This window comes from Perissodus microlepis, chromosome 22 (genome assembly GCF_051167445.1).
Source record: "Perissodus microlepis isolate ML-2025 ecotype Zambia chromosome 22, ASM5116744v1, whole genome shotgun sequence".
In the NCBI taxonomy this organism is placed as follows: Eukaryota; Metazoa; Chordata; class Actinopteri; order Cichliformes; family Cichlidae; genus Perissodus; species Perissodus microlepis.
The window spans coordinates 12,504,886-12,532,082 of record NC_140481.1 but is presented as its reverse complement, the minus strand read 5'-3'; the positions used below and the strand labels follow the sequence as shown (position 1 = coordinate 12,532,082).

The 27,197-nt window shown below is 39.7% G+C and overlaps 1 protein-coding gene across 1 annotated transcript; it reads left to right on the top strand.

Annotated features, from left to right (window-relative positions):
• The first annotated feature begins 591 nt into the window (after positions 1-591).
• On the top strand, positions 592-19,691 carry LOC146362652 (uncharacterized). Its single transcript, XM_084919525.1, has 23 exons — positions 592-1,391; positions 2,356-2,464; positions 2,748-2,910; positions 4,686-4,878; positions 5,644-5,740; positions 5,829-5,890; positions 6,156-6,270; positions 6,504-6,565; positions 7,240-7,336; positions 7,425-7,486; positions 7,752-7,866; positions 8,100-8,161; positions 8,836-8,932; positions 9,021-9,082; positions 9,348-9,462; positions 9,696-9,757; positions 10,324-10,426; positions 12,250-12,314; positions 13,395-15,381; positions 15,463-15,522; positions 17,243-17,323; positions 17,911-17,976; positions 18,292-19,691. Exons 2-23 carry the CDS (start codon positions 2,362-2,364, stop codon positions 18,516-18,518), a joined length of 4,056 nt encoding a protein of 1,351 aa, XP_084775651.1. The 5' UTR covers positions 592-1,391; positions 2,356-2,361; the 3' UTR covers positions 18,519-19,691.
• The last annotated feature ends 7,506 nt before the right edge of the window (positions 19,692-27,197 follow it).

Genomic DNA, 27,197 nt, shown 5'->3' with positions numbered 1-27,197 from the left:
ACAAACAGCCCCTTAAGAGCCATCTAAAAGATGGGAGCTTGTATTTGTGAGTCTGTTTGTTTGTGTGCAGTTCCAGTCCAGCCTGACAGTCGTGGGTGTACCTGGACACCCAGTGAGAGGGACGTGTCCTCCACAGGGATCTGATCTGGGATTTGGCTTAGCCCTAGACAGCCAAGAAGGGGGTATCACAAGTCTCTCTCCCTGGTGAAGGGGTTCCATATGTGGAGAGCAGAGTGAGATGTCTCCCAAATCAACCACCATCTGGGAAAGAGGACAATATGCCAGGAATAGCATGCAGAGAGAGAAAGAGAACCAAAAAAATAGATGGCTTGCGAGACTGACAGAGTGACGGATTGAGAACAGGACAGGAGTAAGAATTCATGTGGGGAAAAAAGGAAGGCTGACAGAAAGAAACACAACTGATTTAGAGAGATGTTGTTTTCATCAGGTCTCTTGGGCCAGTAACGAGCATTTAAGCTTTTCCTCTGAAGGCCGAGTCTCAGTCCCTCGTGTTTTACCAGTGACACATCAGTGAAGGGTGTGTGTGTGTGTGTGTGTGTGTGTGTGTGTGTGTGTGTGTGTGTGTGTGTGTGTTTGTTTTTCGTTTTAGGAGGACAATTTTCAAGACAAATCAAAGAGCTACGAGGACCCTCTGTTACAGGAGGACATTTTGCTGTCCTCATAAAATTGACCTTTTAAAATAGTTTCTGGGCAGGTTTTAATACCCAAAAAGTGTTTTTCTCAAAAGTCTTTGTAAACCAAAAACTTGACATATGTTGTATATTTGTGTGTCCGCCACTGCCCCCTGTCGGTTGGAGTTGTCCCCGCATGCCGCACACACAAGCGCGGGAAATTATACACGAGCGCGGGACATTATACACATCGCGCGAAATTGGAAGCTGCGCATGCGCATTTTAACATTACCCATTTAGACAGTTGATATGATTTAGACTGACTGATTGGGCGCTTCTTATTCATCCATCAATTTTGGCAGAGTTTTGACACGCTTTGGAGAAAAGGTAAGAAGGTAATTATAAAACTTTTAAAAGACGGACGTTCTGACAGACAGTGCTTCAGAGTAGGCACAGCCGTGGTGAGGCGGCAGGTGAGGGAACGACGACGAGGTACGGTGGAAAGCGCACCGCGGGGACCGGACCACGACGAGCGGACGGCGGAGAGCGCACCGCGGGGACCGGACCACGACGAGCGGACGGCGGAGAGCGCACCGCGGGGACCGGACCACGACGAGGTGAGGACGGCGGAGCGGGCCGGAGCACGCGGAACGGTTCACGGAGGTCACAGCAACACGCGGGGCGGGGATTCCCGGACTGTCCCAAGCACCGGGATCGTTTTTTTTTTTACCCTGGCCTAATCTCATCACTTGTTTCAAGGTAAGAAATTACACAAGTGTGTGATGTTTCACTGAGTTTGAAAGAAGGCCTTTTTCACTACAAGATCACTTGTTTAATGTAAAATGGCTGCTACTACTACAACTACTATAAGTACTACTTCTGTAACTAGCAACTACTACTAGTACTACTACCTATTGTACTAATGGTAGGAGTTGTAGTAGTTGTAGTAGATGCAGTTGTAGTAGCAGTAGTACTCACACCTGTCTTTTTTGTGGTAGTTGGAGCTGTTTTCCTTCTGTTCTGTTTTGAGATGATTATTTAAGATATTAAAAGATGATCTTTGCCCAAATACCAAGGAAACACTGGAAGGCAAATACAAATAAACTTTTTTAGATTTATGAAATTAAATTGAGACAGTATTGATGTCACTCTGCACACATTTGTTTATAAAATATTGTAAAAAAACAAACAAAAAACATTTGTTTTGCTCTCTTATAGTTGTGTTGATGAAGCACATTATTCCTGAGAGATCTAAAGCTTAGTTTGACAGACAGGTTTAGGCTAAGTCAGAGTTAGGCTTTAGTTAAATTAGGACATTTAAGTATCTTTAATATCTGCAAGTGCATGCTTTCTGTTAAAACAACTCAGACATCAGCCTTGTCTGTGTCTGTTATGTGAATGTAATGAAAGCATAGAACTCAATTGAAACAGTTTCAGTATCCATGCTATTAGTGAAATAAGAAAAATTGGGTGGAGCATGTCAGATACTTGACTTAATCAACACAGGTGGAACACAGTCAAGTTAATCTGCACAAATACAGCCTCGCCCCCATCCATTTATCTGTTAACCAGAATCCCTCCAGCACTCATCACCAAACTAAAATAACCTTAAACTAATAATACGCTAACATGGGGGGTGCTTCTCATTCAGGCTTTACTAATGCCATTGTAAGCATAAAGGCTTGAAGTTTTGATGTTTACATTTATATCTTAATTTCCTTAGCAAATCATGTCACGGAGAACCACTCCCCTTCAGGATGCCATTAATCACATCCTTGCAAGAAGAGACAAGAATTCAATGTTAGAAATCAAATTTATTAATTCAGTTAAAGGTGAGTGACTTTGACACACTGCGGGCTAGACTGAGGGGTTACACATCACCAGTGGTGACCTGTACAAACATCAATATAAATTAAAGGTATTTTAATAATAATTTAGTTATTAGCGAGCCTGGCTATTTATGTTTTCTGCACTTGGACATGTTTTCTTTATTATATATGTAGAATTGAAAAAAGCACAACATTGCATACTTGCAATTTACAGATATACATATTTAATGAATTGATTATTTGCAGTGCTGCCACGCCTGTGTCTCTAATATGGTTGTCTCTTCAGGTCGTGGCATCTTCACTTTAGCCAATTTCAAACAAGGAGACTTTGTGGTCGAGTATAGAGGGGAGCTTATTGATGCAACTGAAGCTGAACACAGACGTAACCTGTACCCCAGCGCATGTTCAGTCTTCATGTTTGAATTCATATGGAAGCAGAAGACATTGTGGTAAATTCAAAATGACTGAATGTTTACATTTCTATTGCAAGGTCAGGATTTCTGAAGCAAACAACTCATATTGCTCTTTAACGAGTCCTTACCTCTAGTACCCGGCCCCGTCAGTCCCCAGAATCTATAGAAGGGGGAGTGACGGACCCGTGGAATAGCGGGATCTCATTCTTACTAAGGCTCCGTCATTTCCCGGTGACCCTGTGGTCCCCGGGAACTCGCGGTACTGGGGACTGACGGGACTCCCACATATGCTGAGGGCCCGTTAGTCCCCGTATTCAGCCTGTGTGTGCCTTCTCTAATACACACTCACGGGCGTAATGTACGGGGTTAGAGGGGTAATAATATAAGCCTACATTTTACAGCTAAGACAGTGTGCTCACGCTGCTGTGAAGATTTAAAATATAATATAGAGAGAGAAAATAAGAGAAAATTCAAATGGCCAGGGCTGAATGAGCGGCCCTGTGTCTGTGCGCATTTGACACATGTGGACACGGAGACTCGTGCACTGTTATACTGTGTCCAAAACTACTGTATAATATGTACAATGCCAAAATAGTACATGTCAAGTGTTCTCTGTCTGTGAGGTAGGTAGATGGATAGGTAGGTAGGTAGATGGATGGCTTGATGGATAGGTGAAAAACCTTTCAACACAAAAAATAAAGAACATTTCATTAATCATTCAGATAAATTAAATGCATTATACAGAAGACAAATGAAATAACAAAAATATACACTTCAGTAAAGCCACTTTTGTCTAACCTATCATTTATCCTAGTTTTAGTTTTACATTCATTAGTTTTTAAATCAGAGGTGAGTAATTTCAAACAACGAAGATGAAATAAACTGGTCTACCTTGCATTTTTTACACTTTCTGTAACAATTACATTTTTAAAGTATACATTTTAGAGTTTACAAATATTTTAATAAAGACTTTAACCAAGGATTTTCTTTTACAAAGAATTATTTTCCTTAAATTAAACCAAACATATTTACACTAGTTTTAAGATTTAACCAAGGATTTGGGGTAATTACTTTTAGTATTAATTAACATAAATGTGTGAGAAACACTATCTACATAAACAATTTATTCAAACTTAAACATTTATTTTAATATCAATATAATTTTTTAAACTTAAATGCAGTAACTATTTCCCAAAGCATAAATACATTTCCACAATTGAGCTTCCATAGTTCCCAAACATATAAGCAGCAAATATGAGTCCGAGCTTACCGATAGCCCGTCTAACTCAAAGTCTTCCTCACAGTGGACCGTGGATTGTGCTTGGTTTGCTGTCCTCTCAGTATGTCACACTTGGGTCAAATGGCTGCTGCATGCATTTTAAGGTCTACTAGGCACGCCCGCCCTTGATTGCTCTAATTCAACTCACCTGGCGGAGCAGTGCGCACCAGGCTGCGCTTAGCTGTAGATTGCACAAGGTCTAATCAGCGGCCACGCGCAAGCAGCAGCACAGAGCAGGTAGTGGGCAAGAGAAGAGAAGAGAAGAGAAGAGAAGCGAAGCGAAGCACTAGGTCAGCGCGACAGTACAACAAAACCACGTTTAAGCTCTAAGCACAAGTAGAAGCGCAAACACTTATCTCAGTCAGAAAGCAACGCGTCCTTGACTGATGGACCCTCTTTAACTTATCAACTATGCATTTAACAACTAAACTTGTATTGGATGTTGTGTTTGTGTTGGTGCTTAAAAATTATAGTATAGTTCATAGGCGTGTCACTATAAATGTTTGTTTAATGTATGTTTCCAAATTTGCAGTATTGATGGAGCACTTGAAGATGGGTCATTTGGGCGACTAGTAAACGATGAACACAGGACACCAAATTGCAGAATGAAGTTGATTGAAGCAGAAGGGAAGCCACATCTCTGCCTTTTTGCACTGAAGGAAATTGCGGCAGGAAGTGAAATTACTTATGACTATGGTGGGAAAGAATGGCCCTGGCGGAAAAAGGTGGGTCATTTAAAAAAATTTTTCCCCCTATGAATTGTTGTTTAAAACCTACATATCTAGATGTCACAATTAGGGCTGCAACTAACGATTATTTCAATAATCGATTAGTTGTCGATTAATCGATTAGTTGTTTCAGCCCTAGTCACAATATTTAAATGTCCTCTTGGTGGTATTCAATCTGGTTTAACTAAATCTTGAATTTGTATGACTTTCCCAAGTGATGATTGCAAGCTTATCTGTTTAGTGTCCCCTTAGCAAGTGTGTTTTACTGAGTGGCCACACACTGGAGGTGGAACAGTGAAAGCATCAGTTTGAGCTCAGATGTCATTATGAGGCTGATGGACAGTGTCCTTGAAAACCTTGGGTTTTTCTGTGTCAGACATATACATGCACCTTTTACTCACAGTCACTTTAGCTTCTTAGTATTGTCTTACTTTGGCTTCACTTAACTAGGTAAGGGTTAATCACTCTGTTTCCTTGCAGTTAGGGTGAGAGTTAGAACTGTATTTAACTGAAGGTGAAACAGAAAATGCTTAACTATGTGTGTGTGTCTGACACAGACAAACTCAAGGTATGTGAGAACACTGTCCTGACATCTGAGCTCAAACTGAGTCTTTCACTGTTTCATCTCCAGTGTTTGGCATACTCAGAAAAACACACGGGTTGAGGGGACACTGGTTAGAAAAGACCACTCGTAGTGGATTAAATACATTTCCACTGTAGCTGCCGGATGTTTACAATATTTGTTCTACTTTTCATACCCAGCTAAAGATCGCAAGCATCCCTTCTGGTCAACAGTGTGTTGCAGAGCCTATTGCCCATGACGTGGAGCACCATGTGATCTCTACAGACTCATTCACAGGTGAGTCCCTGCTTGAGTAAGCACTACCTGTTAAACCCTGGGGTCTTGCAAAGCACTATGCCTCCATGTCTTGTGTTCTCTTCTACAGACAGAGAATTAAGAGCAGAGTGTCAGTCATCTAGACCTACAGCAGACAACTCTGAGCATGAGGTTAGCATGGATTCATCTGTTTACTAAAGATTGTATCAATGTGTAGTTTGGTAAATGGTGTGGTTTGTAAAGATCATGTTTATCAATTGATTACAATTATACTGCATGTACAGTCTTTAAATCATTGTAAGTGCAGGTAGTCATCATTTAACATTGCATTTCCCTCTCAACATCATTTGGGTGTTTTAAGGTTTGACTGAGAGTGTCCCTCTTGATCAGATGGACACTGTACCATTGATGCTTGTTCATCTTTGCATCTTTTTAGGTGCATTCTGTTGGAGGTCAGCGTGGCACTTCTTCTCTGAAAGAGTTAATTGGTGAAGTTGGTGTCCAGTATCAGGAGTTGTCACCCCAAGCGTTCTCAGAAGAACTTACCAGTGGTCAGTTTTGAGTAAATGTTGTTAACTTCTGGCAATGCATGACATGCCTGAAGGTTTGCTGCATGAAAAATGTGCCAGTATTAGGACATTTCTGATGATTCTATAGTGTCTTGATGGATGTTTTGAGTAGAATTGTAACAGTCAGGGATGTGAATTGATTGCGTTATGCGTAGATGTGTTTTTTTGACTTAACGAAAGTCAAGCACTGAATCTCCTTGTGTTCCCTTGTACAGAGAGCAAATTAAAAGAGGTGCCACAATCATCCAGAGCTGTGCCTAATGACTCTGCTTGTGAGGTGAGTTGAAATTGACCTTTGTTTTAAAATTGACCAATGGTTAGAAGTGTTATGGTGTTTACATGAAACTCCATTTTGAGTATTTTAGCAAACATCTGGCAGCGGTGGTGGAAATGTCCTCTATTTAGAACAGGAGGTCTTTTCTAACCACAGTGTCCCCTTAGCAAGTGTGTTTTACTGAGTGGCCACACACTGGAGGTGGAACAGTGAAAGCATCAGTTTGAGCTCAGATGTCATTATGAGGCTGATGGACAGTGTCCTTGAAAACCTTGGGTTTTTCTGTGTCAGACATATACATGCACCTTTTACTCACAGTCACTTTAGCTTCTTAGTATTGTCTTACTTTGGCTTCACTTAACTAGGTAAGGGTTAATCACTCTGTTTCCTTGCAGTTAGGGTGAGAGTTAGAACTGTATTTAACTGAAGGTGAAACAGAAAATGCTTAACTATGTGTGTGTGTCTGACACAGACAAACTCAAGGTATGTGAGAACACTGTCCTGACATCTGAGCTCAAACTGAGTCTTTCACTGTTTCATCTCCAGTGTTTGGCATACTCAGAAAAACACACGGGTTGAGGGGACACTGGTTAGAAAAGACCACTCGTAGTGGATTAAATACATTTCCACTGTAGCTGCCGGATGTTTACAATATTTGTTCTACTTTTCATACCCAGCTAAAGATCACAAGCATCCCTTCTGGTCAACAGTGTGTTGCAGAGCCTATTGCCCATGACGTGGAGCACCATGTGATCTCTACAGACTCATTCACAGGTGAGTCCCTGCTTGAGTAAGCACTACCTGTTAAACCCTGGGGTCTTGCAAAGCACTATGCCTCCATGTCTTGTGTTCTCTTCTACAGACAGAGAATTAAGAGCAGAGTGTCAGTCATCTAGACCTACAGCAGACAACTCTGAGCATGAGGTTAGCATGGATTCATCTGTTTACTAAAGATTGTATCAATGTGTAGTTTGGTAAATGGTGTGGTTTGTAAAGATCATGTTTATCAATTGATTACAATTATACTGCATGTACAGTCTTTAAATCATTGTAAGTGCAGGTAGTCATCATTTAACATTGCATTTCCCTCTCAACATCATTTGGGTGTTTTAAGGTTTGACTGAGAGTGTCCCTCTTGATCAGATGGACACTGTACCATTGATGCTTGTTCATCTTTGCATCTTTTTAGGTGCATTCTGTTGGAGGTCAGCGTGGCACTTCTTCTCTGAAAGAGTTAATTGGTGAAGTTGGTGTCCAGTATCAGGAGTTGTCACCCCAAGCGTTCTCAGAAGAACTTACCAGTGGTCAGTTTTGAGTAAATGTTGTTAACTTCTGGCAATGCATGACATGCCTGAAGGTTTGCTGCATGAAAAATGTGCCAGTATTAGGACATTTCTGATGATTCTATAGTGTCTTGATGGATGTTTTGAGTAGAATTGTAACAGTCAGGGATGTGAATTGATTGCGTTATGCGTAGATGTGTTTTTTTGACTTAACGAAAGTCAAGCACTGAATCTCCTTGTGTTCCCTTGTACAGAGAGCAAATTAAAAGAGGTGCCACAATCATCCAGAGCTGTGCCTAATGACTCTGCTTGTGAGGTGAGTTGAAATTGACCTTTGTTTTAAAATTGACCAATGGTTAGAAGTGTTATGGTGTTTACATGAAACTCCATTTTGAGTATTTTAGCAAACATCTGGCAGCGGTGGTGGAAATGTCCTCTATTTAGAACAGGAGGTCTTTTCTAACCACAGTGTCCCCTTAACAAGTGTGTTTTACTGAGTGGCCACACACTGGAGGTGGAACAGTGAAAGCATCAGTTTGAGCTCAGATGTCATTATGAGGCTGATGGACAGTGTCCTTGAAAACCTTGGGTTTTTCTGTGTCAGACATATACATGCACCTTTTACTCACAGTCACTTTAGCTTCTTAGTATTGTCTTACTTTGGCTTCACTTAACTAGGTAAGGGTTAATCACTCTGTTTCCTTGCAGTTAGGGTGAGAGTTAGAACTGTATTTAACTGAAGGTGAAACAGAAAATGCTTAACTATGTGTGTGTGTCTGACACAGACAAACTCAAGGTATGTGAGAACACTGTCCTGACATCTGAGCTCAAACTGAGTCTTTCACTGTTTCATCTCCAGTGTTTGGCATACTCAGAAAAACACACGGGTTGAGGGGACACTGGTTAGAAAAGACCACTCGTAGTGGATTAAATACATTTCCACTGTAGCTGCCGGATGTTTACAATATTTGTTCTACTTTTCATACCCAGCTAAAGATCGCAAGCATCCCTTCTGGTCAACAGTGTGTTGCAGAGCCTATTGCCCATGACGTGGAGCACCATGTGATCTCTACAGACTCATTCACAGGTGAGTCCCTGCTTGAGTAAGCACTACCTGTTAAACCCTGGGGTCTTGCAAAGCACTATGCCTCCATGTCTTGTGTTCTCTTCTACAGACAGAGAATTAAGAGCAGAGTGTCAGTCATCTAGACCTACAGCAGACAACTCTGAGCATGAGGTTAGCATGGATTCATCTGTTTACTAAAGATTGTATCAATGTGTAGTTTGGTAAATGGTGTGGTTTGTAAAGATCATGTTTATCAATTGATTACAATTATACTGCATGTACAGTCTTTAAATCATTGTAAGTACAGGTAGTCATCATTTAACATTGCATTTCCCTCTCAACATCATTTGGGTGTTTTAAGGTTTGACTGAGAGTGTCCCTCTTGATCAGATGGACACTGTACCATTGATGCTTGTTCATCTTTGCATCTTTTTAGGTGCATTCTGTTGGAGGTCAGCGTGGCACTTCTTCTCTGAAAGAGTTAATTGGTGAAGTTGGTGTCCAGTATCAGGAGTTGTCACCCCAAGCGTTCTCAGAAGAACTTACCAGTGGTCAGTTTTGAGTAAATGTTGTTAACTTCTGGCAATGCATGACATGCCTGAAGGTTTGCTGCATGAAAAATGTGCCAGTATTGGGACATTTCTGATGATTCTATAGTGTCTTGATGGATATTTTGAGTAGAATTGTAACAGTCAGGGATGTGAATTGATTGCGTTATGCGTAGATGTGTTTTTTTGACTTAACGAAAGTCAAGCACTGAATCTCCTTGTGTTCCCTTGTACAGAGAGCAAATTAAAAGAGGTGCCACAATCATCCAGAGCTGTGCCTAATGACTCTGCTTGTGAGGTGAGTTGAAATTGACCTTTGTTTTAAAATTGACCAATGGTTAGAAGTGTTATGGTGTTTACATGAAACTCCATTTTGAGTATTTTAGCAAACATCTGGCAGCGGTGGTGGAAATGTCCTCTATTTAGAACAGGAGGTCTTTTCTAACCACAGTGTCCCCTTAACAAGTGTGTTTTACTGAGTGGCCACACACTGGAGGTGGAACAGTGAAAGCATCAGTTTGAGCTCAGATGTCATTATGAGGCTGATGGACAGTGTCCTTGAAAACCTTGGGTTTTTCTGTGTCAGACATATACATGCACCTTTTACTCACAGTCACTTTAGCTTCTTAGTATTTTACTTTTGCTTCATCTAAATAGATTCCCCTCTCTCTAACTCACAAATCTCAGGAATTGAATAGATATGCTTCACTATTTTATCTAAAAAGTAACTCCTATCTCCCTTTCCATCTCTCCTGAAGGATTGGTAGAAAATATGTAAAACAGTCAAACATTATTTTTAATTCGTCATAAAATATTTGGGTAACAATGTTTTATGTTTCATTTCATGTTTTTAATTTTTTCCAGTGTACAATTCATAGGCTGGTATTTGAATCGGTGAAACTTGACAAATGCGGGATATGCCATTCACCTTTGACAGCTATCAGATGGCACGGTCTAAGATGCAAGCGTAAGTGTATTATTTATCTTGTGTTAATTAATGCATTTTTTCACTATACCATAAGTTACCATGAGTCAGGTCTACATTTTCATATGTAAAGAATAAAAAAAAATCACTTCAAAGTTTTATCAATTCAAACCATTGCAATGATACACAGTGTAATGGCAGATACTATCACATATCATGCATTTGAGTTTGTCTGCTTAGTGTGGCAGAGAACAGAGAGCATACTGTAATAATGTATATTGCCCTCTTACTCTTTGTTGATTAGACTGTTGAACTTTACAACTTTAAATCTTTGTTTCACTCTTTCAACATCAAGCTCATATAAGCTAAATAAGCATCTCACCGCGCGCAAGGCATGCCGGTCCGGGTCAAGGGTCACGACTACCCAGCGTGCATCGTAAACAGTAAACACGGCCGCGTGTGATAGCGATATTGAATATTTTGAGCGTCCTAAAGTCAATGTTTTAAAAGAATTTGGTACGAAACGGGGATACAGTGCTGCTGGGAAGAGAAAGAAAGAACTCGTGGCCCTCGCTTGGGCGTTTTCACTACAAAAAGCCCCTATAGTTTTAACAAAACAGCAGGAGCGGGAGGCTATGCTACCTTGGATATAAGTCTCTGCTCGAGATCGAGACTGACAGTTGTCAGATGACAATTCCAGATCCCTTAGAGCTGAGAGAAGGTTGGTACAATGAATCGACAGCTGCAAATAAACTTTCACTTTCAAAGCCTCATATCCGGAGCCATCAGCCTCTGTGGTGCCCGGAGACGCTCGTGCGGGGTTTGGCCACTGACGTCTGGCAACCCTGGCACAGCACTTCCCTGTAGGCCTATATCCATGGATGTATTAAAAGAACCAAGCCTATATCTGACGGAGAAGTATAATTCAGCCTTTACATCGTGGGTAGTGGTGTACTCTGACCCGGCCACGCCGTGCATGCGTACTGACAATGCTGATTTAGCTTATTTGTGATGTTACAATGCAAAAACCACAGTTCCTGATTTGATCTGTTATATAAAGATAAAGCAAAATGCACAAATGTTTAATTATATTTAAGAGAGTATCAACATGTATGAAGTAAACTGCCCTCAAGTCTGTTTGTCATTCTGTAATTACACATATACACACAAACTTGGAAGATGATGTTTGATGATAATAAACCCTTTGAGTAAACATTGCATCAAACTTGCAAACTTCTTACAATGTCAATATAGGAAGCCCAATAAGGTACTGGGTCTGATTAATCCAGACCTATTCCAATAGATCAATCAGGCAATTTGCAATACAAATGCTTGATGGTGTCTCTACACATTTTCAATGACTTTTTAGTAGAAGTCCTTTTCATCTCAATCCTTATTAATTAATGTAGGATAAACATTTTAGCTTTTCTGTTTCTCATTAGATCATTCTGCCAGAAGTCTTTGAGCCAAGAATGCATTCTGAAACGTGGCCCATAATGAGTAGCTTGGTCAGGTCAATTTAATATATATATATATATATATATATATATATATATTAGTTATAGTTTACTAATTAGTCTGTTTTTAAAATAACAATGTTTTATATCTCAAATCTGATGAAAAAAATTGATTATTAGGATGATGCAGTATATCATATTCATAAGTTTAAAATGTGTCTTAAACTTAAAAAAAAAAATCTGCTTTTTATTCTGAATTATGCGTTGGTTTTAAATTCACTTTTTGCTTGTTTATATTTAGTGGTCTTAGTGAATATAATTTGTGATGTGTGGGATCGCTACTTTTTAAATTATAACTTAATGAATCATCGGTTGTTGTCTAATGCTGTGGTTTCTTTGTATTTGTAGAATGCCGTTGTGTGTGGCATAAGATCTGCCTCCAGACATCTTCAGAAGACTGGGATATGTCCGACGTAAGTGTACAGTGAAATTCAACCTGGAAAGACTCAGATACGGAGAAAGAATTAGACATGCTTTATTGAACATTAAATATTTGGCGGTCAGACCCCGGCGGGAAAACTGTTGATAAAAGCATTGCTGATTGAAGTAGGAGGTCTTCCCCCGGGGTCTGGACACTGGTGGTGGTATGGAGGCAGGGGGCAAGCATGGGGGTGCAGGGGTGGTGGAGGGATGCGAAAACGCTGAGAGGCCGAGCTATGGGTGAAAGAGCTTAAATGCCCGGATGCTGAATGGAGGCGTAGGTGCGAGGGAGCTCCGGATTGGCTGCGCCGGAGTGAGCAGCTGAAGGGAGTTGAGATGATGATGATGATGATGGAGACGATGTGCAGGTGTGTCTCCCAGGTTGAATTTACGCAGGCTTCATTATAATATAGTTAATATTGACGTAGATGCAGTTCGTGAAGATTGCCACATGTTGCTTGCTCTTCCTTTTTCTTTCATCACAAAATTATAAGGATAATCAGTTTTGTAAGTGTTGTCTCAGATAGAGAATTGAAAGCAGAGAGATTTTGGACTGGATAGAGTGTAGAAGTTATGTGAGAGAGGCCAGAAATAAATAAACACATTGTAAAAATATTACTTAAATTTTATTATAATCCTTTGTAAAAAAAAAAAAAAAAAAGTTTCATACAATCTAGTCTCAAAGGTTTTACAAATTTTGATCTGTGGGGGTCATTGTGGGAGGGGCTCTGGGACCAGGTTAGGGCTGGTGTCTTAGTTTTTTTTGTTTTGTGTTTGTTTTTTTTGTTAATGTCATTGTTCAAAAAATATAAATTGGATATTAGAAATGGGACAAATATCAAAAAAGTACTGAATCGATCACAGATTGCAAATTGATCAAGCAGAATCAAAATACTTGCACAAAATACATATCTGCTGCACATTTTCTTCTTTAAATCAGGAGGTATTTCTTAGTACTTTTAAGACATCTAGAGACTTTGGTTTACGTCCCGAGCTCTGTGACGTGAACAATTTAGCATTTATCCTTCCCATGTTTATTTCTGTTATTTAATCTATGCTGTATTTACGAACAGGGTGATGTCTCATCTGATGAAGAATACATCCCAAATTCTGCATCAGATTCAGAAAGCTCAGGAACAGAGTTGTCTATTGAGTTACCTGGACCATCAAAAAACTCCCATACTGCTAGCATGCCTGATTTATGCGTTACTTTTGCTGAAAAAGAACAGACCATGGATGTTAAGAACAACTTTGAGCACATTTTGGATGATCTTGAAACTACTGATGATCTTCATCCCGACCAAGAACCAGACAGCTCAGAGTCATGCCAGCAGAAAACAAAAGATGCATGTAGCGAAAAGAGTACTGTGGATATTAGCCAAAATGAATCCCCAACCAAGTCAACAAAATTAATCAAAAGCACAGTCAATTTTTGTTTTGTGTGTGGAAAACCTCAAACAAAATTTGCACGTCATCTGGAGACGCATGTAAATGAAAATGCTGAAGTCGCCCAGGTGCTTCAGTTACCCAAATCATCAAAGGACAGAAAAGTTCATCTTGAAAGGTTACGAAACCTTGGTAACTTCAAGCACAACTCTGCTGTTAAAACCACAGGATCAGGTTGTCTTAAAGTGAAAAGGATCTCAAAAAAGAGCAGCAGCAGCGCTGAGACATACGAGTACTGCTTATACTGTAAGGGTATGATATCCAGAAAAGAAGTTTCTCGGCATATGAAAAGATGTGCTTTAAGACCAGAGAATAATGCTGAAGAGAAGCTGAAAGATAGAGTCTTTGGTATAGCATCTACTCAATCCACAATGTCTCAGCCAATTTCAAGTGAACTCTACTCAGTACTGGGCAAGATGCACAAGGATGATGTGTCTAGTGCAATAAGGAATGATCATTATATTATGCAGTTGGCTCAGTCTCTTTTTAATAAGCATGGAAGTGACAGATCAAAGCATGAGTATATAAGACAGAAAGTAAGGGAACTTGGGAGATTACTTGTGACTTTGCGTCACACAACAAGAATCCATAATATGGAAGAGGCAATAAAACCAGCCAACTTCTTTATTCTTACTAATGCTGTCAAGAGAGTTTCAGGTTTTGATACTGAAACCAGCACATTCAAAGCCCCAAGTTTGGCCCTGAAGCTTGGACATTCTCTCAGAAAAATAAGTGATATTATCATGTGTCGTGCTCTCATGGAAGAGGATCAAGAGGCGATCGATTCAATCAGGAGGTTTCACACACTTCATGAAACAAAGTGGTCTGAATTAGTTTCCCATTCAGCCTTATCAAACCTGAGTGAGGCAAAATACAACAAGGTCGACAGCCTTCCACTGACCAGAGATGTTCAGAAGCTGCAGTTATATCTTGGTCAGCAAGTGGAATCGGCTAGGGAGAAACTAGGTGATAACCCAACAGCAGGAACTTATGCAGCACTAGCAAAGGTGATCCTTTGTCAAGTGATTTTGTTCAATAGGAGGAGGGAAGGTGAAGTAGCACGTATGACTGTCAAAAATTTTGAAGATCGTGACATGTCCAAACTAAACGATGACATCAGCTCTGGGCTTACAGAAGTTGAGAAAAGGCTTTGCCAACAGTTTGCCAGAGTGGAACTGAAGGGGAAAAAAGGACGAAAGGTGGCTGTGATCCTGACTTCTGATATGACCGATAACCTGTCACTCCTCGTTAGTAAGAGGAAAGAGTGCGGGGTATCTGAAAACAATATGTACCTTTTCGCCATTCCTTGTAGTGATGGTCACTACAGAGGGCAGTTTGGTCAGTTTGCAGATGCTTGCGGAGCTGAACATCCTCAGAACCTCAGATCAACTAACCTTCGCAAACAGATTGCCACGATAAGCCAAGTCATGAACTTGAAAGATAATGAACTAGACCAGCTGGCCGATTTCCTCGGCCATGACATTAGGGTCCATAGAGAATACTATCGACTGCCCCAATCAACAATTCAGCTGGCTAAGATCTCCAAGTTGCTCATGGCCATGGAGAAGGGAAGTGTGAAGGATATTCAAGGAAAAACTCTGGATGAAATTGGTGGTATGCATGGTTTATATGTTGTTAAATCGGCTTGGTGTTTGTGAATATGGTTGGTCTAATAACATTTTTTCAATTTTATAGATGACATAGATGGGATGGCTACTGGATCACAGCAACTCCCTGATGCTTCCACATTGCGAGGTACTGAAATTATTGTATTCTGTGTTATAGACTTTGCAGTTGTATTGATAAAATATTTAAAATTTACATTTTTATATATTTAGATAATGTTATTGCAGTTCTGTTTGTACTTTGCTGTGTAGTTAATACCATTTACAGTGAGGAAAGTAAGTATTTGCTATTTTGCAAGTTCTCCCACTTAGAAATCATGGAGGGATCTGAAATTTTCAGCGTTGGTACATGTCCACTGTGAGAGACAGAATCGAAAAGAAAATTCCGGAAATCACAATGTATGATTTTATTAAAATATTTTTGTATATTACTGCTTAAAATAAGTATTTGAACACTTGCTTATCATGCAGATTTCTGACCCTCAAAGACCTGTTATTCTGCTTTTAAACAGTCCAACTACACTCTGCTCATGATTCTAATTTAGCAGCACCTGTTTGATGCCGTTAGCTTTCATAAAGACACATGTGCACCCCACAATCTGTCAAAAGTGTTGCAGCAACATGAGTAAAACCAAAGAGCTGTCCAACGACACAAGAGACAAAACTTTAGACCTTCACAAAGCTGGAAAGGGCTCCAGAGCCACTGCCAAGCAGCTCGGTGCGCGACAGTGCGCGTGCACGCATGTGCATGTGCACGATGGAGCGCGTGCAGGTGACTGTGCGTACCCTCTGCAAGACTCCTGCAGGCGCCCCTGAATGGAAGAGGCTAATGTCTTCCTCGGACTGGAGCCCCACGTAAGATCTCAGCTCGTGGGGTGTCAGTGATGCTAAGAAAGGTGAAGAATCAGCCCAGAACTACACGGGACGAGCTGGTCAATGACCTGAAGAGAGCTGGGACCACCGTTGGCAAGGCTACTATCAGTAATACACTGAGACGTCATGGTTTAAAATCATTCATCACACTGAAGGTTCCCCTTCTTAAGCCAACCCATGTCCAGGCCCGTCTGAAGTTTGCCAGGGACCATCTGGATGATCCAGAGTCATGGGAGAAAGTCCTGTGGTCAGATGAGACCAAAATAAAACTTTTTGGTCTAAACTCCATTGTTGGGGTTTGGAGGAAGAAGAAGGATGAGTCTCATCCCAATAATACCATCCTACAGTGAAGCATGAGGGTGGAAACATCATGCTCTGGGCTGTTTTTCTGCACAGGGGACAGGACCACTGCACTGTATTAAGGAGAAGATAAACGGGGACATGGATTGTGAGATTTTGGGCCAAAACGTCCTTCCCTCAGTCAGAGCATTGAAGATGGGTTCTGGCTGGGTCTTTCAACAAGACAAAGACCTGAAGCACTCAGCCAGGAAAACCAAGGAGTGGCTCCGTAAGAGGCATTTCAAGGTTCTGGAGTGGCCTCACTAGTCTCCAGACCTCAGTCCAATAGAAAATCTGTGGATGGAGTTAAAAGTCTGTGTTGGCCCAAAACATGACAGATCTACAGAAGATCTGTGTGGAGGAGTGGGTCAAAAGACCTTCTGCAATGTGTGCAAACCTGGTGAAGAACTACAGGAACTGTTTGGCCGCTGTAATTGTTAACAAAGGCAATATTAATATAGTTTGACTCAAGTGTTCAAATACTTATTTTACAAAGAAATATACAAAAAACTTGTTATAAAATCATACAATGTGATTTCCGGAATTTTCTTTTAGATTATGTCTCTCACAGTGGACATGTACCTATGATGAAAATTTCAGACCCCTCCATGATATATATATTTTTTTTTTTTTGCTAGAAAAATCTATCAATGACAATGAAGAAATATTAACTTCTGTGACTTCTGATTTGCCTCACTTCTCCGAGACTGCAGCTCAAGGTACATTTTCAATGTTGTACTCAAAGTTTGCCCAACATATCTTATGTAATGAGCTGGGATCTGTGAGTTAGTCCTGTTCAGAGACAAATCCAGTGAAATGTGCAGTAACGTATTTTAACAGCGCACATCACGTATGATAACGATACTCTCTTGTTTCATTAATGCCACTTGCATCTCTGTTTTTCATTGCATTAAAAATGAAATCAGACTTTACTATTAACACTACTATGCTGATTACGATAACCTGGGATTGTGTATAGAACAATATTACTAACCATCAGTACATTTTTACATGGTCGATTGTTAGTTGTTCCATTCCTAATTGTGACACTAATGCTTTATGACTAGTATTTTGATGCTTCATCAGTTTTGGCCAAGCAAGATTTGGCCTGTGCAAAATCTACATCATTTCCCAGTAAACTTATTACCCAAGGTATTGTTGACTTCATCCAGTTCAGCAGCATTGCCATGTGTATAGTTAGTATAATAGAACTGGCTGTCACTGTCCCCTCTGTGCCCATGGTGTTTGATTGGTAGGCAGAAAGCCTCTTTAAGCCCATACATTTATACTGTGCAATATTTTTTAGATGACCAGGGGAATGATGCCTGTGTGACTTCTGGTTCACCTCCTGTCCCTGACTCAGTTACTAAAGGTATGATATAAATCAGATGCCATGTCCAGCACTAGGCACTATGTGCAGTCAACACCAACATCATGTGGTTAGACATTATATAACATATAAAGAAGCTGAATGTATTTTGTGTTTACCAAGCAGTGTGATGAACTATCATGTTAATGAAAACAATCAAACTTTAAATTTTATCAGGTCTACAGTCTATTTATTATCACACACAATTTGTTTAGACAAGTACCAGCTTGTTTTCACAGTTTTGAACACCATCTCTACCTACAAGTGCATCTCACATGATCTTTTTAAACTTCAAATTTGTTTTGTTTTATTGAACAGGTTTACGTGTTTCATCAAGGCAGTGTGTGAAGAGACCATGGTCTGAGGAGGAGATAGGAGCGGTGATGAAACATATGAAGCCTTTTATTGAAAACGGTATCACTGTCACCAACCAGCAGTGTCTGAAGTGCAAAGAAAAGGAACAACCTATCTTGGAGACGAGATCTATTCAAAACATTCGAGATTTTGTGCGCAACAGAGGACTGGCCTTTAAAAAAAATAAATAAATGTTAAACACTAAATGCACTTTTTGAGAGTCTGAGCCTTTACCTTTCTGGGCCTGATTTCAAGGTTAGTGTTCTCCATTCAAAAAGTATGTAGTTGACTTCACTGTGCTCACAGGCAGTGTTTTCTTTTGATGTGTGGTTAGCCTGAGTCTTTTAATGCCAGGATTCACTTTTATTTTCCTTCAATAATTGTTACAATGCTGTCCTTTTAAGGAATTGATTATTGAGTTGGTTATATTAAATATAGTTCAGTAATTCAACAAATGTGTTGTGTGTTGATATAAGTCTTATGTATAAGTCATGGTGTCAGCCCGACTCACCCCTGGTGTGCAAAGGTGCTGTTTTATTGGTCAGCCACTCAGTGCCAGTTTCTTCAGGACAATGAAAAACTCTATAATACATAGTTTGTTCTAGTTGATGCAAGCACTGTTGTGTTATGCTTCTAGTTGTTTTAATGACACTTTGACCACCTGTTAGTAGATCACAACAGATATGATCTGTGGTGTTTTGTGTAAGCTTGTATGTCAGATTGTAATGCTCATCAGAGAAAACCAAAATATAGTCTTTTTATTATTTTTTAATTTATTCATCCATCCATCCATCTTCAACCGCTTATCCGAGGCCGGGTCGCGGGGGCAGCAGCCTAAGCAAATTTATTCAATTTTACTATAATGATGTATCAGTCACAGTCTTATAATACACCTTCTTTTCTAAGAAGGTTATACTTAGTGCATGTCTGAGTATATGTACAGTGAACTGGCTTTACACACCATGTGTCCTTTTAAACCAGATTTACTCAGTGTGTGTGTGTACAGTAGACTGGCTTTACACACCATGTGTCCCTTCAGAACAGACTATACTTTGTGTATATGTATGATGACATCACTGACCTTGTACACCAGACTGTCCTTATAGACCGAGCTACAGAAAAGTCTCTACAAACCACCAGAATGTCTGAAAAAATAGCCTTTTTTATATCTCAGTCGAGCAAAGAAAATGTTTAAATTTTAAGTTGTGTATAGGTTTGCTGATTTTTTTCATGATTTTTGATATGCATATTGTAGCTCTAGCACCTCTGGAACCCGGTGTCCCCATAACCCTATGTCCAGTATGATTTGCCAAAAATTTCAGAAATTGTCCCTCTAACCCAAGAAACGGGTATGTGTGTGTGTGTGTGTGTGTGAGTGAGAAGGAGAAAGAGAAAGGGGGCCCATGTGTATAGGGGTTACAATGGTCAAACCAATCTACTGCACTAAAATGAACGTTACCCCCTCCCCCCTTTTCTCAACCCCAATCACAGTACTTTCCCTCAACCCTACATGTACGATCCATGACAAGGATCTGCACATACTAATTTTGTTTAGGCATGTCTGCACCTATTTTTTTGGTTGCTTTTTTTTTTCTTTTTTTTCTCTTTCAAAGGGTTTGTTCAAGGCAAAAATAACATCAAAACCTATTCTGATTTCCCCAATTTTGATACAAACTCACTTTCATTTGACCAGGCTGTGAAATATCTGCAGACCTCAAATCAAAAGGTTTATACTTTATACATGACAATGTGGACCATAGCTTAAATCAGTTTTGGTAGAAGAGGAATTTTGCCATAATTTGGCATCATCCTAAATGTTAATCTTGCACTAGGAGTTTATTCTGGTTCTGTTAGTTAACACTGTTTTAAAGAACCTAATGCCAGAGCCAAAAACAAAACAACAACAAAACAAAAAATGGTACAATGCGCCATCTTTTGAAGATTTTTACCCCTTTTTTTTTTACCCATTGAATTTTACCATTTAACAAAAACCTGTACTGACTCAAAATTTCCAAGATATTTTCTGTTTTTTTTTATCCCACACAGATAAGGAGGACAAGAAGCCAGAGACAGAATAAGCACAGAGGAGTAAAGAGTAAAAGACGCTGTTTTTATAATAATAATAATAATAATAATAATAATAATAATAATAATAATAATACATTTTATTTATAGGCGCCTTTCAGACCCTCAAGGTCACCTTACAGTAATGCGTTTTTAAAAGTTCTAGTTGTGTCTTGAAGCCTTTTGAACGACAGACCACATCTGAATCTGAGACACAGCGTCACAGACCCACGTGTATTTCTTCCAGCAGAATGTAAATACAACAGTGGTACTATTTAAACAAAAGTTGCACGGTTGTTAGAATTCACACTTTATTTCACACTCGAAGAAGCACTGATTCTCCTTTGATTGCTAGGCCAGGCAATGTAATCAAGCTTACACGAGCTTTGGACAAATGAACACGAAGGCCTGAGACCTGTTGAATTACAGCAGGCCTTACATCAACCAGATCAGCCTGAGCATAATTTGGATGTAGATAATTTTTACCAGGAAGTAAGTTTTGGTATTGATCAAGTAAATACGGGGCCAGTATTTCAAATACCTGATCATTTCAACCTATAAAGGCAGATTATATTTGGGGGAGCAGTCTGTCATGGCCTGGACCTGAAATGTAAAAGTGCCTGTACCTAAAGCACTTTGGCTCAGCTTTTGTTATTTAAATGTGCTATAGACAAGAAATAATATAGACATGAAAGTCAGCACAAGAAGGCTCTGACAGTTTCTATTGTGCATGTTTGAAGTATTTTTTTCATTGCCAAAAGAAAAATAATTATATTTACCACAATTCAGTGGGCTACATACTGAACTTAGAGGATAAAAAAAAAAGTATTGAGCCCATCTCACAATATCGATCTGAAACCAATAACAGTGATGGCATTCATACTATCGATATTTGGACACCCCCTGCATCTCTACTACATTATTATTATTATTATTATCAATAATATGATACTACTCCTTAGTAGTAAATTAGCCATAGTAATACTGCTGATGCCACTGTTTTGCTTGCTCCTCATGGGAGAAGGGGGCGATGGTAATTTTATGGGTTAGTTTTGTTTCTACTCTTACAGTGTCCCTTATTGTGGTTCACCCAGAACCACCTTGGCTCCTGTTTGCAGTGACAAACTAATCAAAATATTGCACTGTAATTGGTGGGTAGTGATGTGTAGCCCATAATTACTGCTGACAAGGTTGCCTTTATTCTCCAGCACAATCCTTGAGGGATGTGGGAGAGGGTCGGCATTCATGTCACGGAAGTTACAATTTGTCAGCTACTAAAAATCTGCAAGGTACAGTAGACTGTCATCTCTTTAGCGTAAGTGTCAAATTCCTCTTCTGTTATCAGAACAGTGGAACCTTGTGTAGGCGCAGAATGTGCAAATATTAACGTTGCGCTTTTCTGTGTAAAGGATTTGGATCAATTTGTGCCGATTTGTCTTTACTTTGAAATTTAAAAGTCTTTCTTTTACCCCACTATTGGTCTGTGTCAAAAAAAAGCCTGATCTACACTAATTTAGTAAATTTTTTTAGGCACAGTGTGATCTTTTACCAAACAACTGTGACAGAGAAAATCAAGAGCGTAAGGATGTTCTCTATTGACTGCACTAATTGCAAGTAAGGATTAGGATGGAAGCAGAGAACAAAGACGTGTGGACTTGAAAGGTATTCACAGAAAAGACTAAAAACAGAGGACAATGAAGAAGAAAATGCACTAAGTGCAGTGAAAAAAAAAACAACGTTGGGTAAAAATAAACTAAGTCAGCTTTTCATCTTTGAAAACTGAAGGTTTGTTGCCTTGTGGAGAAGAGCATGTGTCAGAAAACTGAAAAAAGGATTAGGAACTCTTATATGGTATAAGACGTTCCCCTCAGATAGTGAGTTATTTGATATTGTTAAAGCCAAGATCAGCAATTATGACTTTTGTGTTACTTCAAATGTCTCTCCTCAATGAAACCCTTTAATGCCAAACTCGCTGTGCTCGGAGAGGGATCACAGCTCAGCATAATAACACCAGCGAACGATGAAGCTGCTTTATAAACATGAAAAGCGTAGGGTGGTGAGGGATGTCACGTTTTCCAAGCTCCTGCCTGCGACCAGACATTGTTGCTCTAACCTCTTGAGCAGATCTCAACATATATAAGTCTCTCCTGGAGGCAGCAGACTGATTCCTGAGCGTGGAAGCTGTATCAGTATGTCTATATAAGCCACCTAATTCTTATTTTTCTGCCATACTCATGATTAAATATCATGACTTGGATAACATGCATAACATTTCATCTCGAATAACATAATAAAGTTTGAGTCTCCTGTGAGGCATAGTAGATATGAAGTGCCTTCTCTCCCCCAACCAGTGTGTGGACAATTTCAGATCTCTAAATTTAAAAAAAGATGCTCTTCCATTAGGTACACTATGAGAACTCTCCTGTAGCTCAGATGTCCCCGCTGAATTTAACATTGTGACTATGGACCACTTCTCGCTTTTGTTTGCTCCACCAAGGGTCCCCGCTTGTTATTTTTGGGTAATTAATTTAGAGCCTGTGTGCCTCGTTTGTTGCAACACCAAAGCATCGATTCATGTTTACACCTAAGCGCCACAATTAACGGATCAATACGAAGTGGAGAAACCGGGAGCTCTTCAGTCAGCCTTTCTTGGACGTAAATGAAAGCAGATCCACACACATACAGTGCAAATGCACAGACACAAAACACACACGCGCAGCAAAACCAGCTTGAACTCCTAAAGCAAATCTGCCTGAGCAATGGCTAAAAAAGTGACTCAACGTGTTTATTTACCAAACTATGGAATAAGAAAATGTAATTTGCCTATGGACACTGACTCCTTTGACTATTCAATATGACCTTTACATAATATGTGAGAACATTCACACTAATTGCTTACATTTGCTACCGCATTCCTACAGCTTTCACCTGCACCGATTACGTGTATCAGATGTAAAAGATTTTAAACTGGATTCAATTACAGCAAAGCGTACTAGTCAGTGTCATCATGCTGTTTCTCTCAAGTGCGGCCCTCCACAGGAGGGAGGAAAAGAGCGTACATCAATTTTAAGCGTACACTGGGGAGTAGCGTGAGCCATTTTGTGTCAGGGTGGTCACCAGCTGTGAGTGGCAATGTCTGCAAGCACACAAACCCACACACAAAATTCAGGGCACAAATACAAAATGCCTTAATAGACGGTGCAGGAGGTAGTTTACTCTGAGAGGTGGGCGGATAGGGGGGTGGAAGTCACACCAACACATTGTGTGGTTGTGTGTGTTGTGTAACTACCACTCAATGCCAGCGAGGTATGATGGATGAGCAGCAGGCAGAGAGCTGATTGCTCCCCCCCAAGGAGAGATGACGTTGAAGCTCTCACAGCCCTGATCCTCAGGTGGAAGACGTATATGGTAAAATATAAATAAATAAATAATACATATATATATATATATATATATACATACATATATATATATATATATATATTTTAATGAGATATCTTAAAGGTTAGCACATGCAAATGTGTAGATATATATAGCTAACATGGAGAAGAGTTTTTTTGAGTCCACTTAAATATTTTCCACACTCTCTATTCCAGCAGAATAATCTGAGGAATAATACATGTTTTGTTCCCTTGGCACACATCCAGGAAACTGTAATATCTATGTGTGTGTGTGTGTGTGTGTGTGTTGGAAGTCTTCCACAAACTACAGCAGCTGGTTGAAATCATCTCCATACCATAGAACAGACAGCCAGGCCACCGTCCAAAAGAGAAGGATTTGGAGGATTTAAACTCTGTGAAGGTGAGGCACTCAAACACACATTCTCACTCATCCACACATAAGCTCACACACACACACACACACACACACACACACACACACACACACACACACACACACATTAAACTGCACATACTCAAAAGAGAGAGCCCAAAAAAGGGGGAGAGAGAGGGTGGGACTGGCAAAGCAACTGAGGTGCAGGAAGAGGATTTTGCTTCCGTCCTCTTACCTCCTTTAAAGTGCTCTATCTCGGCAAACCACATTTGTTTTATTAATTTAATGTCACATCAGGAGGAGTCTGTCAGGCGGCTGACTCAGAAACTCACTTCCCAGAAGTTTTATTCTCTGTGTGCAAAGTACTAGTAGAACAAAGCATCACCGTGTAATGACAAAGCAGCAGCAGGAAAGGAGAGATGAGAGGAGGTGGTGGTGGGGGGATAAAAGTAGCTTCCCTCCTCCGATTAAATTGCCCTTTAGATAAAAGTAAATCTAGTAAAAGGCACTGCAAAAAAAAAATAATGTTAAAGATATTAATGATTCTCTCTTCTAATGTGATTTTATGCTTTAATATCACAGATAAATAATAAGGGAATTGGGGAGGAATGTGTGTTTCCTAGTGTATTGGGAACTTAATCCCTTTAAAACAGCTCTACATCTTATTGGACCATGAACCACCCTCAGGATAAAAATATCTTGATGTCGCTTTGTAATATAAGAAAGCCACTGTATAAATTCTAGCACTCAAATATCATTAATGTATAATTATCCGGTCAACAGGAGAAAGCAAATACATTCTGATGGACAGTGGCTTAGCTGCACAAAGCACCAAACTGCATGGCCATTCATGAAAAGTAACACATCCATAGTGCACATTGTTTTTTGCACCGTGTTAATCACAGGGCCAGCTAATGCTAAAGAATGACTCCTTTTGAATCTGCATTTCGGTTTAAAATAATAAGAGAAAAAAAACGTATATGTAAGTTTGCCAAAGAAACAAAGCAAACGTGCAAGTTCAAACTTTTCAAAAATCAGCTGTCACAGAGAAATTATAGAAGCAGTGACATTTTCTCTTACTTGTAAAACATTACACCTACTTAAGATTAACATACTGACCACGTAACCGAACACAAATACTCTCAATCTAGTGCTTTCCACAATAATTAATAAACAATCAGCACCAATTAAGAACAAAATGATTCTGTAACTATTCTTGCAGCCATACATTAATAGCAAAACAAATCACTAATGAAAATCAGTTTACCCCGTACTCATTCAAGCACAGGCAAGAAAGGTGCAGCTGAGGGAACGTGTGGAGCATGTGGAGGTTGTACTTCTGCTATTTATATGTGGCAAAACTGTCAGATTGTCACAATAGGGAAAACAAAAGCACTGACGCTGTTTTAGTTTAGGCGTGTAACGGCACACGTATTGGTACTTTGGACTTTTCAGGTTTAATGACTTTTTTTTTCTCCAAACGATTACTGTCAGAAGTGTAATTATGATGACTCGAGAGCTCGAGTTCCTCCCAGAACATTTTGGCAAGCACCACAGTATGCTAAGATGGTTACTCTTTAAGATGTACTGACACTATGCAGTTTACATTAATCCTGTGCAGTGTAGAAAACCACATAATGCACTTTAATCTGGCTTACTTCACAGGGGGAACTTGAGACCTCCTGGCTGACAATCATTCAGTATATGACTAGCCAGTGTCAGGACTTCATACTGAACACAAACACCAGGAACCCCACTTGTGAAATTAAGTGGCAAAAGATTATAATATAAGTATTTTCTATTGTTTTCTCTGCTACAATAAAACATGCTTAAACTAAAGTACTACTGAACCATGGATTTTTTGTGTTCTTCCACCTCTATCATACTCTAATAGCCAGTATGACCAGCTGCATCAGAGATGAGAGGACGCTATGCGTTCAGCCTCCCTTTCTCTGATTCTGTGTGACCTCTCCAATCAAATGAAGCCATCATTTTTCATCAGCACTGATTGTTGCTTTTCCTTCCACATACAGTTGATTGCCCACTTTTGCTTGTTCATCAGCATATAAATATTACATGTTTAGCCTCATCACTCTCAACCTACAGAGCATCCCCCACATTTACCCTTATAAAGGAGGGCATAATAGTCCTATACGACTGTTTTCTACAATGGTTGATTAAACAGAACATTTCAGTAACTTATTTTGTCACTGCTCTGACATTATACCTGTCTGGTGGTATAGAAAAATCAACAGTTTCAATCTTTTATATATTTAAAAAATAAAAAGGCATAATAAAAATAATACTAATGTTTTATTATTGTTTTATTTCATTTTTACAATGAAAATGACCAGTGTGAAATGTTCATTTTTTAGTAGCCCAACAGCTTCCTTTCTTCTCTAGTGTTATGTTGTTTTTTTCCACTATTATCCCTCCACTGCTGTTGTTGAGCCTGTGAGAGCACTGCTTGATGTCAGAATTGGTATCTTGCCACAGAGGTGGGAAAGAGGGAATGAGATTTGTGGCCTCTCTAAGGGATCGGCCTGATTGTGGCAGAAAGTAAGCTTCAATTTTGCTCTACATTCTTGACACTGGCTGGTACTTTTAATATCAATATTCCCTCATCTAATTCCAGCCTTCAGAAACTTAAAGTCTACCCAATACAAGCCCCAAAACCAGCAGAGACCAAAGATATTGCACAAACCCCAGCTAAGCTCTGGTGAAATTTAAAACAGGAGGCTTGGTTAAAATTTTGAGGTACCTTTTGCAAAAAAGTGTAAAGATGCCAGTAAACAGGCTGTCAGATTGCATATATTGGTACAAACACAAGCTCACAAAAAAGGAAAAAAGGTCAAATGCACTTTTCATTAACATCATGAAAAGGTCTATTTAACCCAAAACATGTTATTTTTCTTGACTAACCAAATAGCTTATATTGTAAGAACTAGGGATGGGTACCGGTATAATGGCACCGGTTCTGACATAAACGGTAGCAACCAGACCGAAAAGCAGCGCACATTTAGGTGCTTTAT

Bases quoted from the DNA above. Each gene is read 5' to 3' on its own strand.
- LOC146362652 (XM_084919525.1), top strand. From the start codon at position 2,362: ATGTCACGGAGAACCACTCCCCTTCAGGATGCCATTAATCACATCCTT. The intron at 7,867-8,099 runs GTCAGTTTTGAG...TCCCTTGTACAG, and splicing joins CTCAGAAGAACTTACCAGTG to AGAGCAAATTAAAAGAGGTG. The intron at 12,315-13,394 runs GTAAGTGTACAG...ATTTACGAACAG, and splicing joins AAGACTGGGATATGTCCGAC to GGTGATGTCTCATCTGATGA.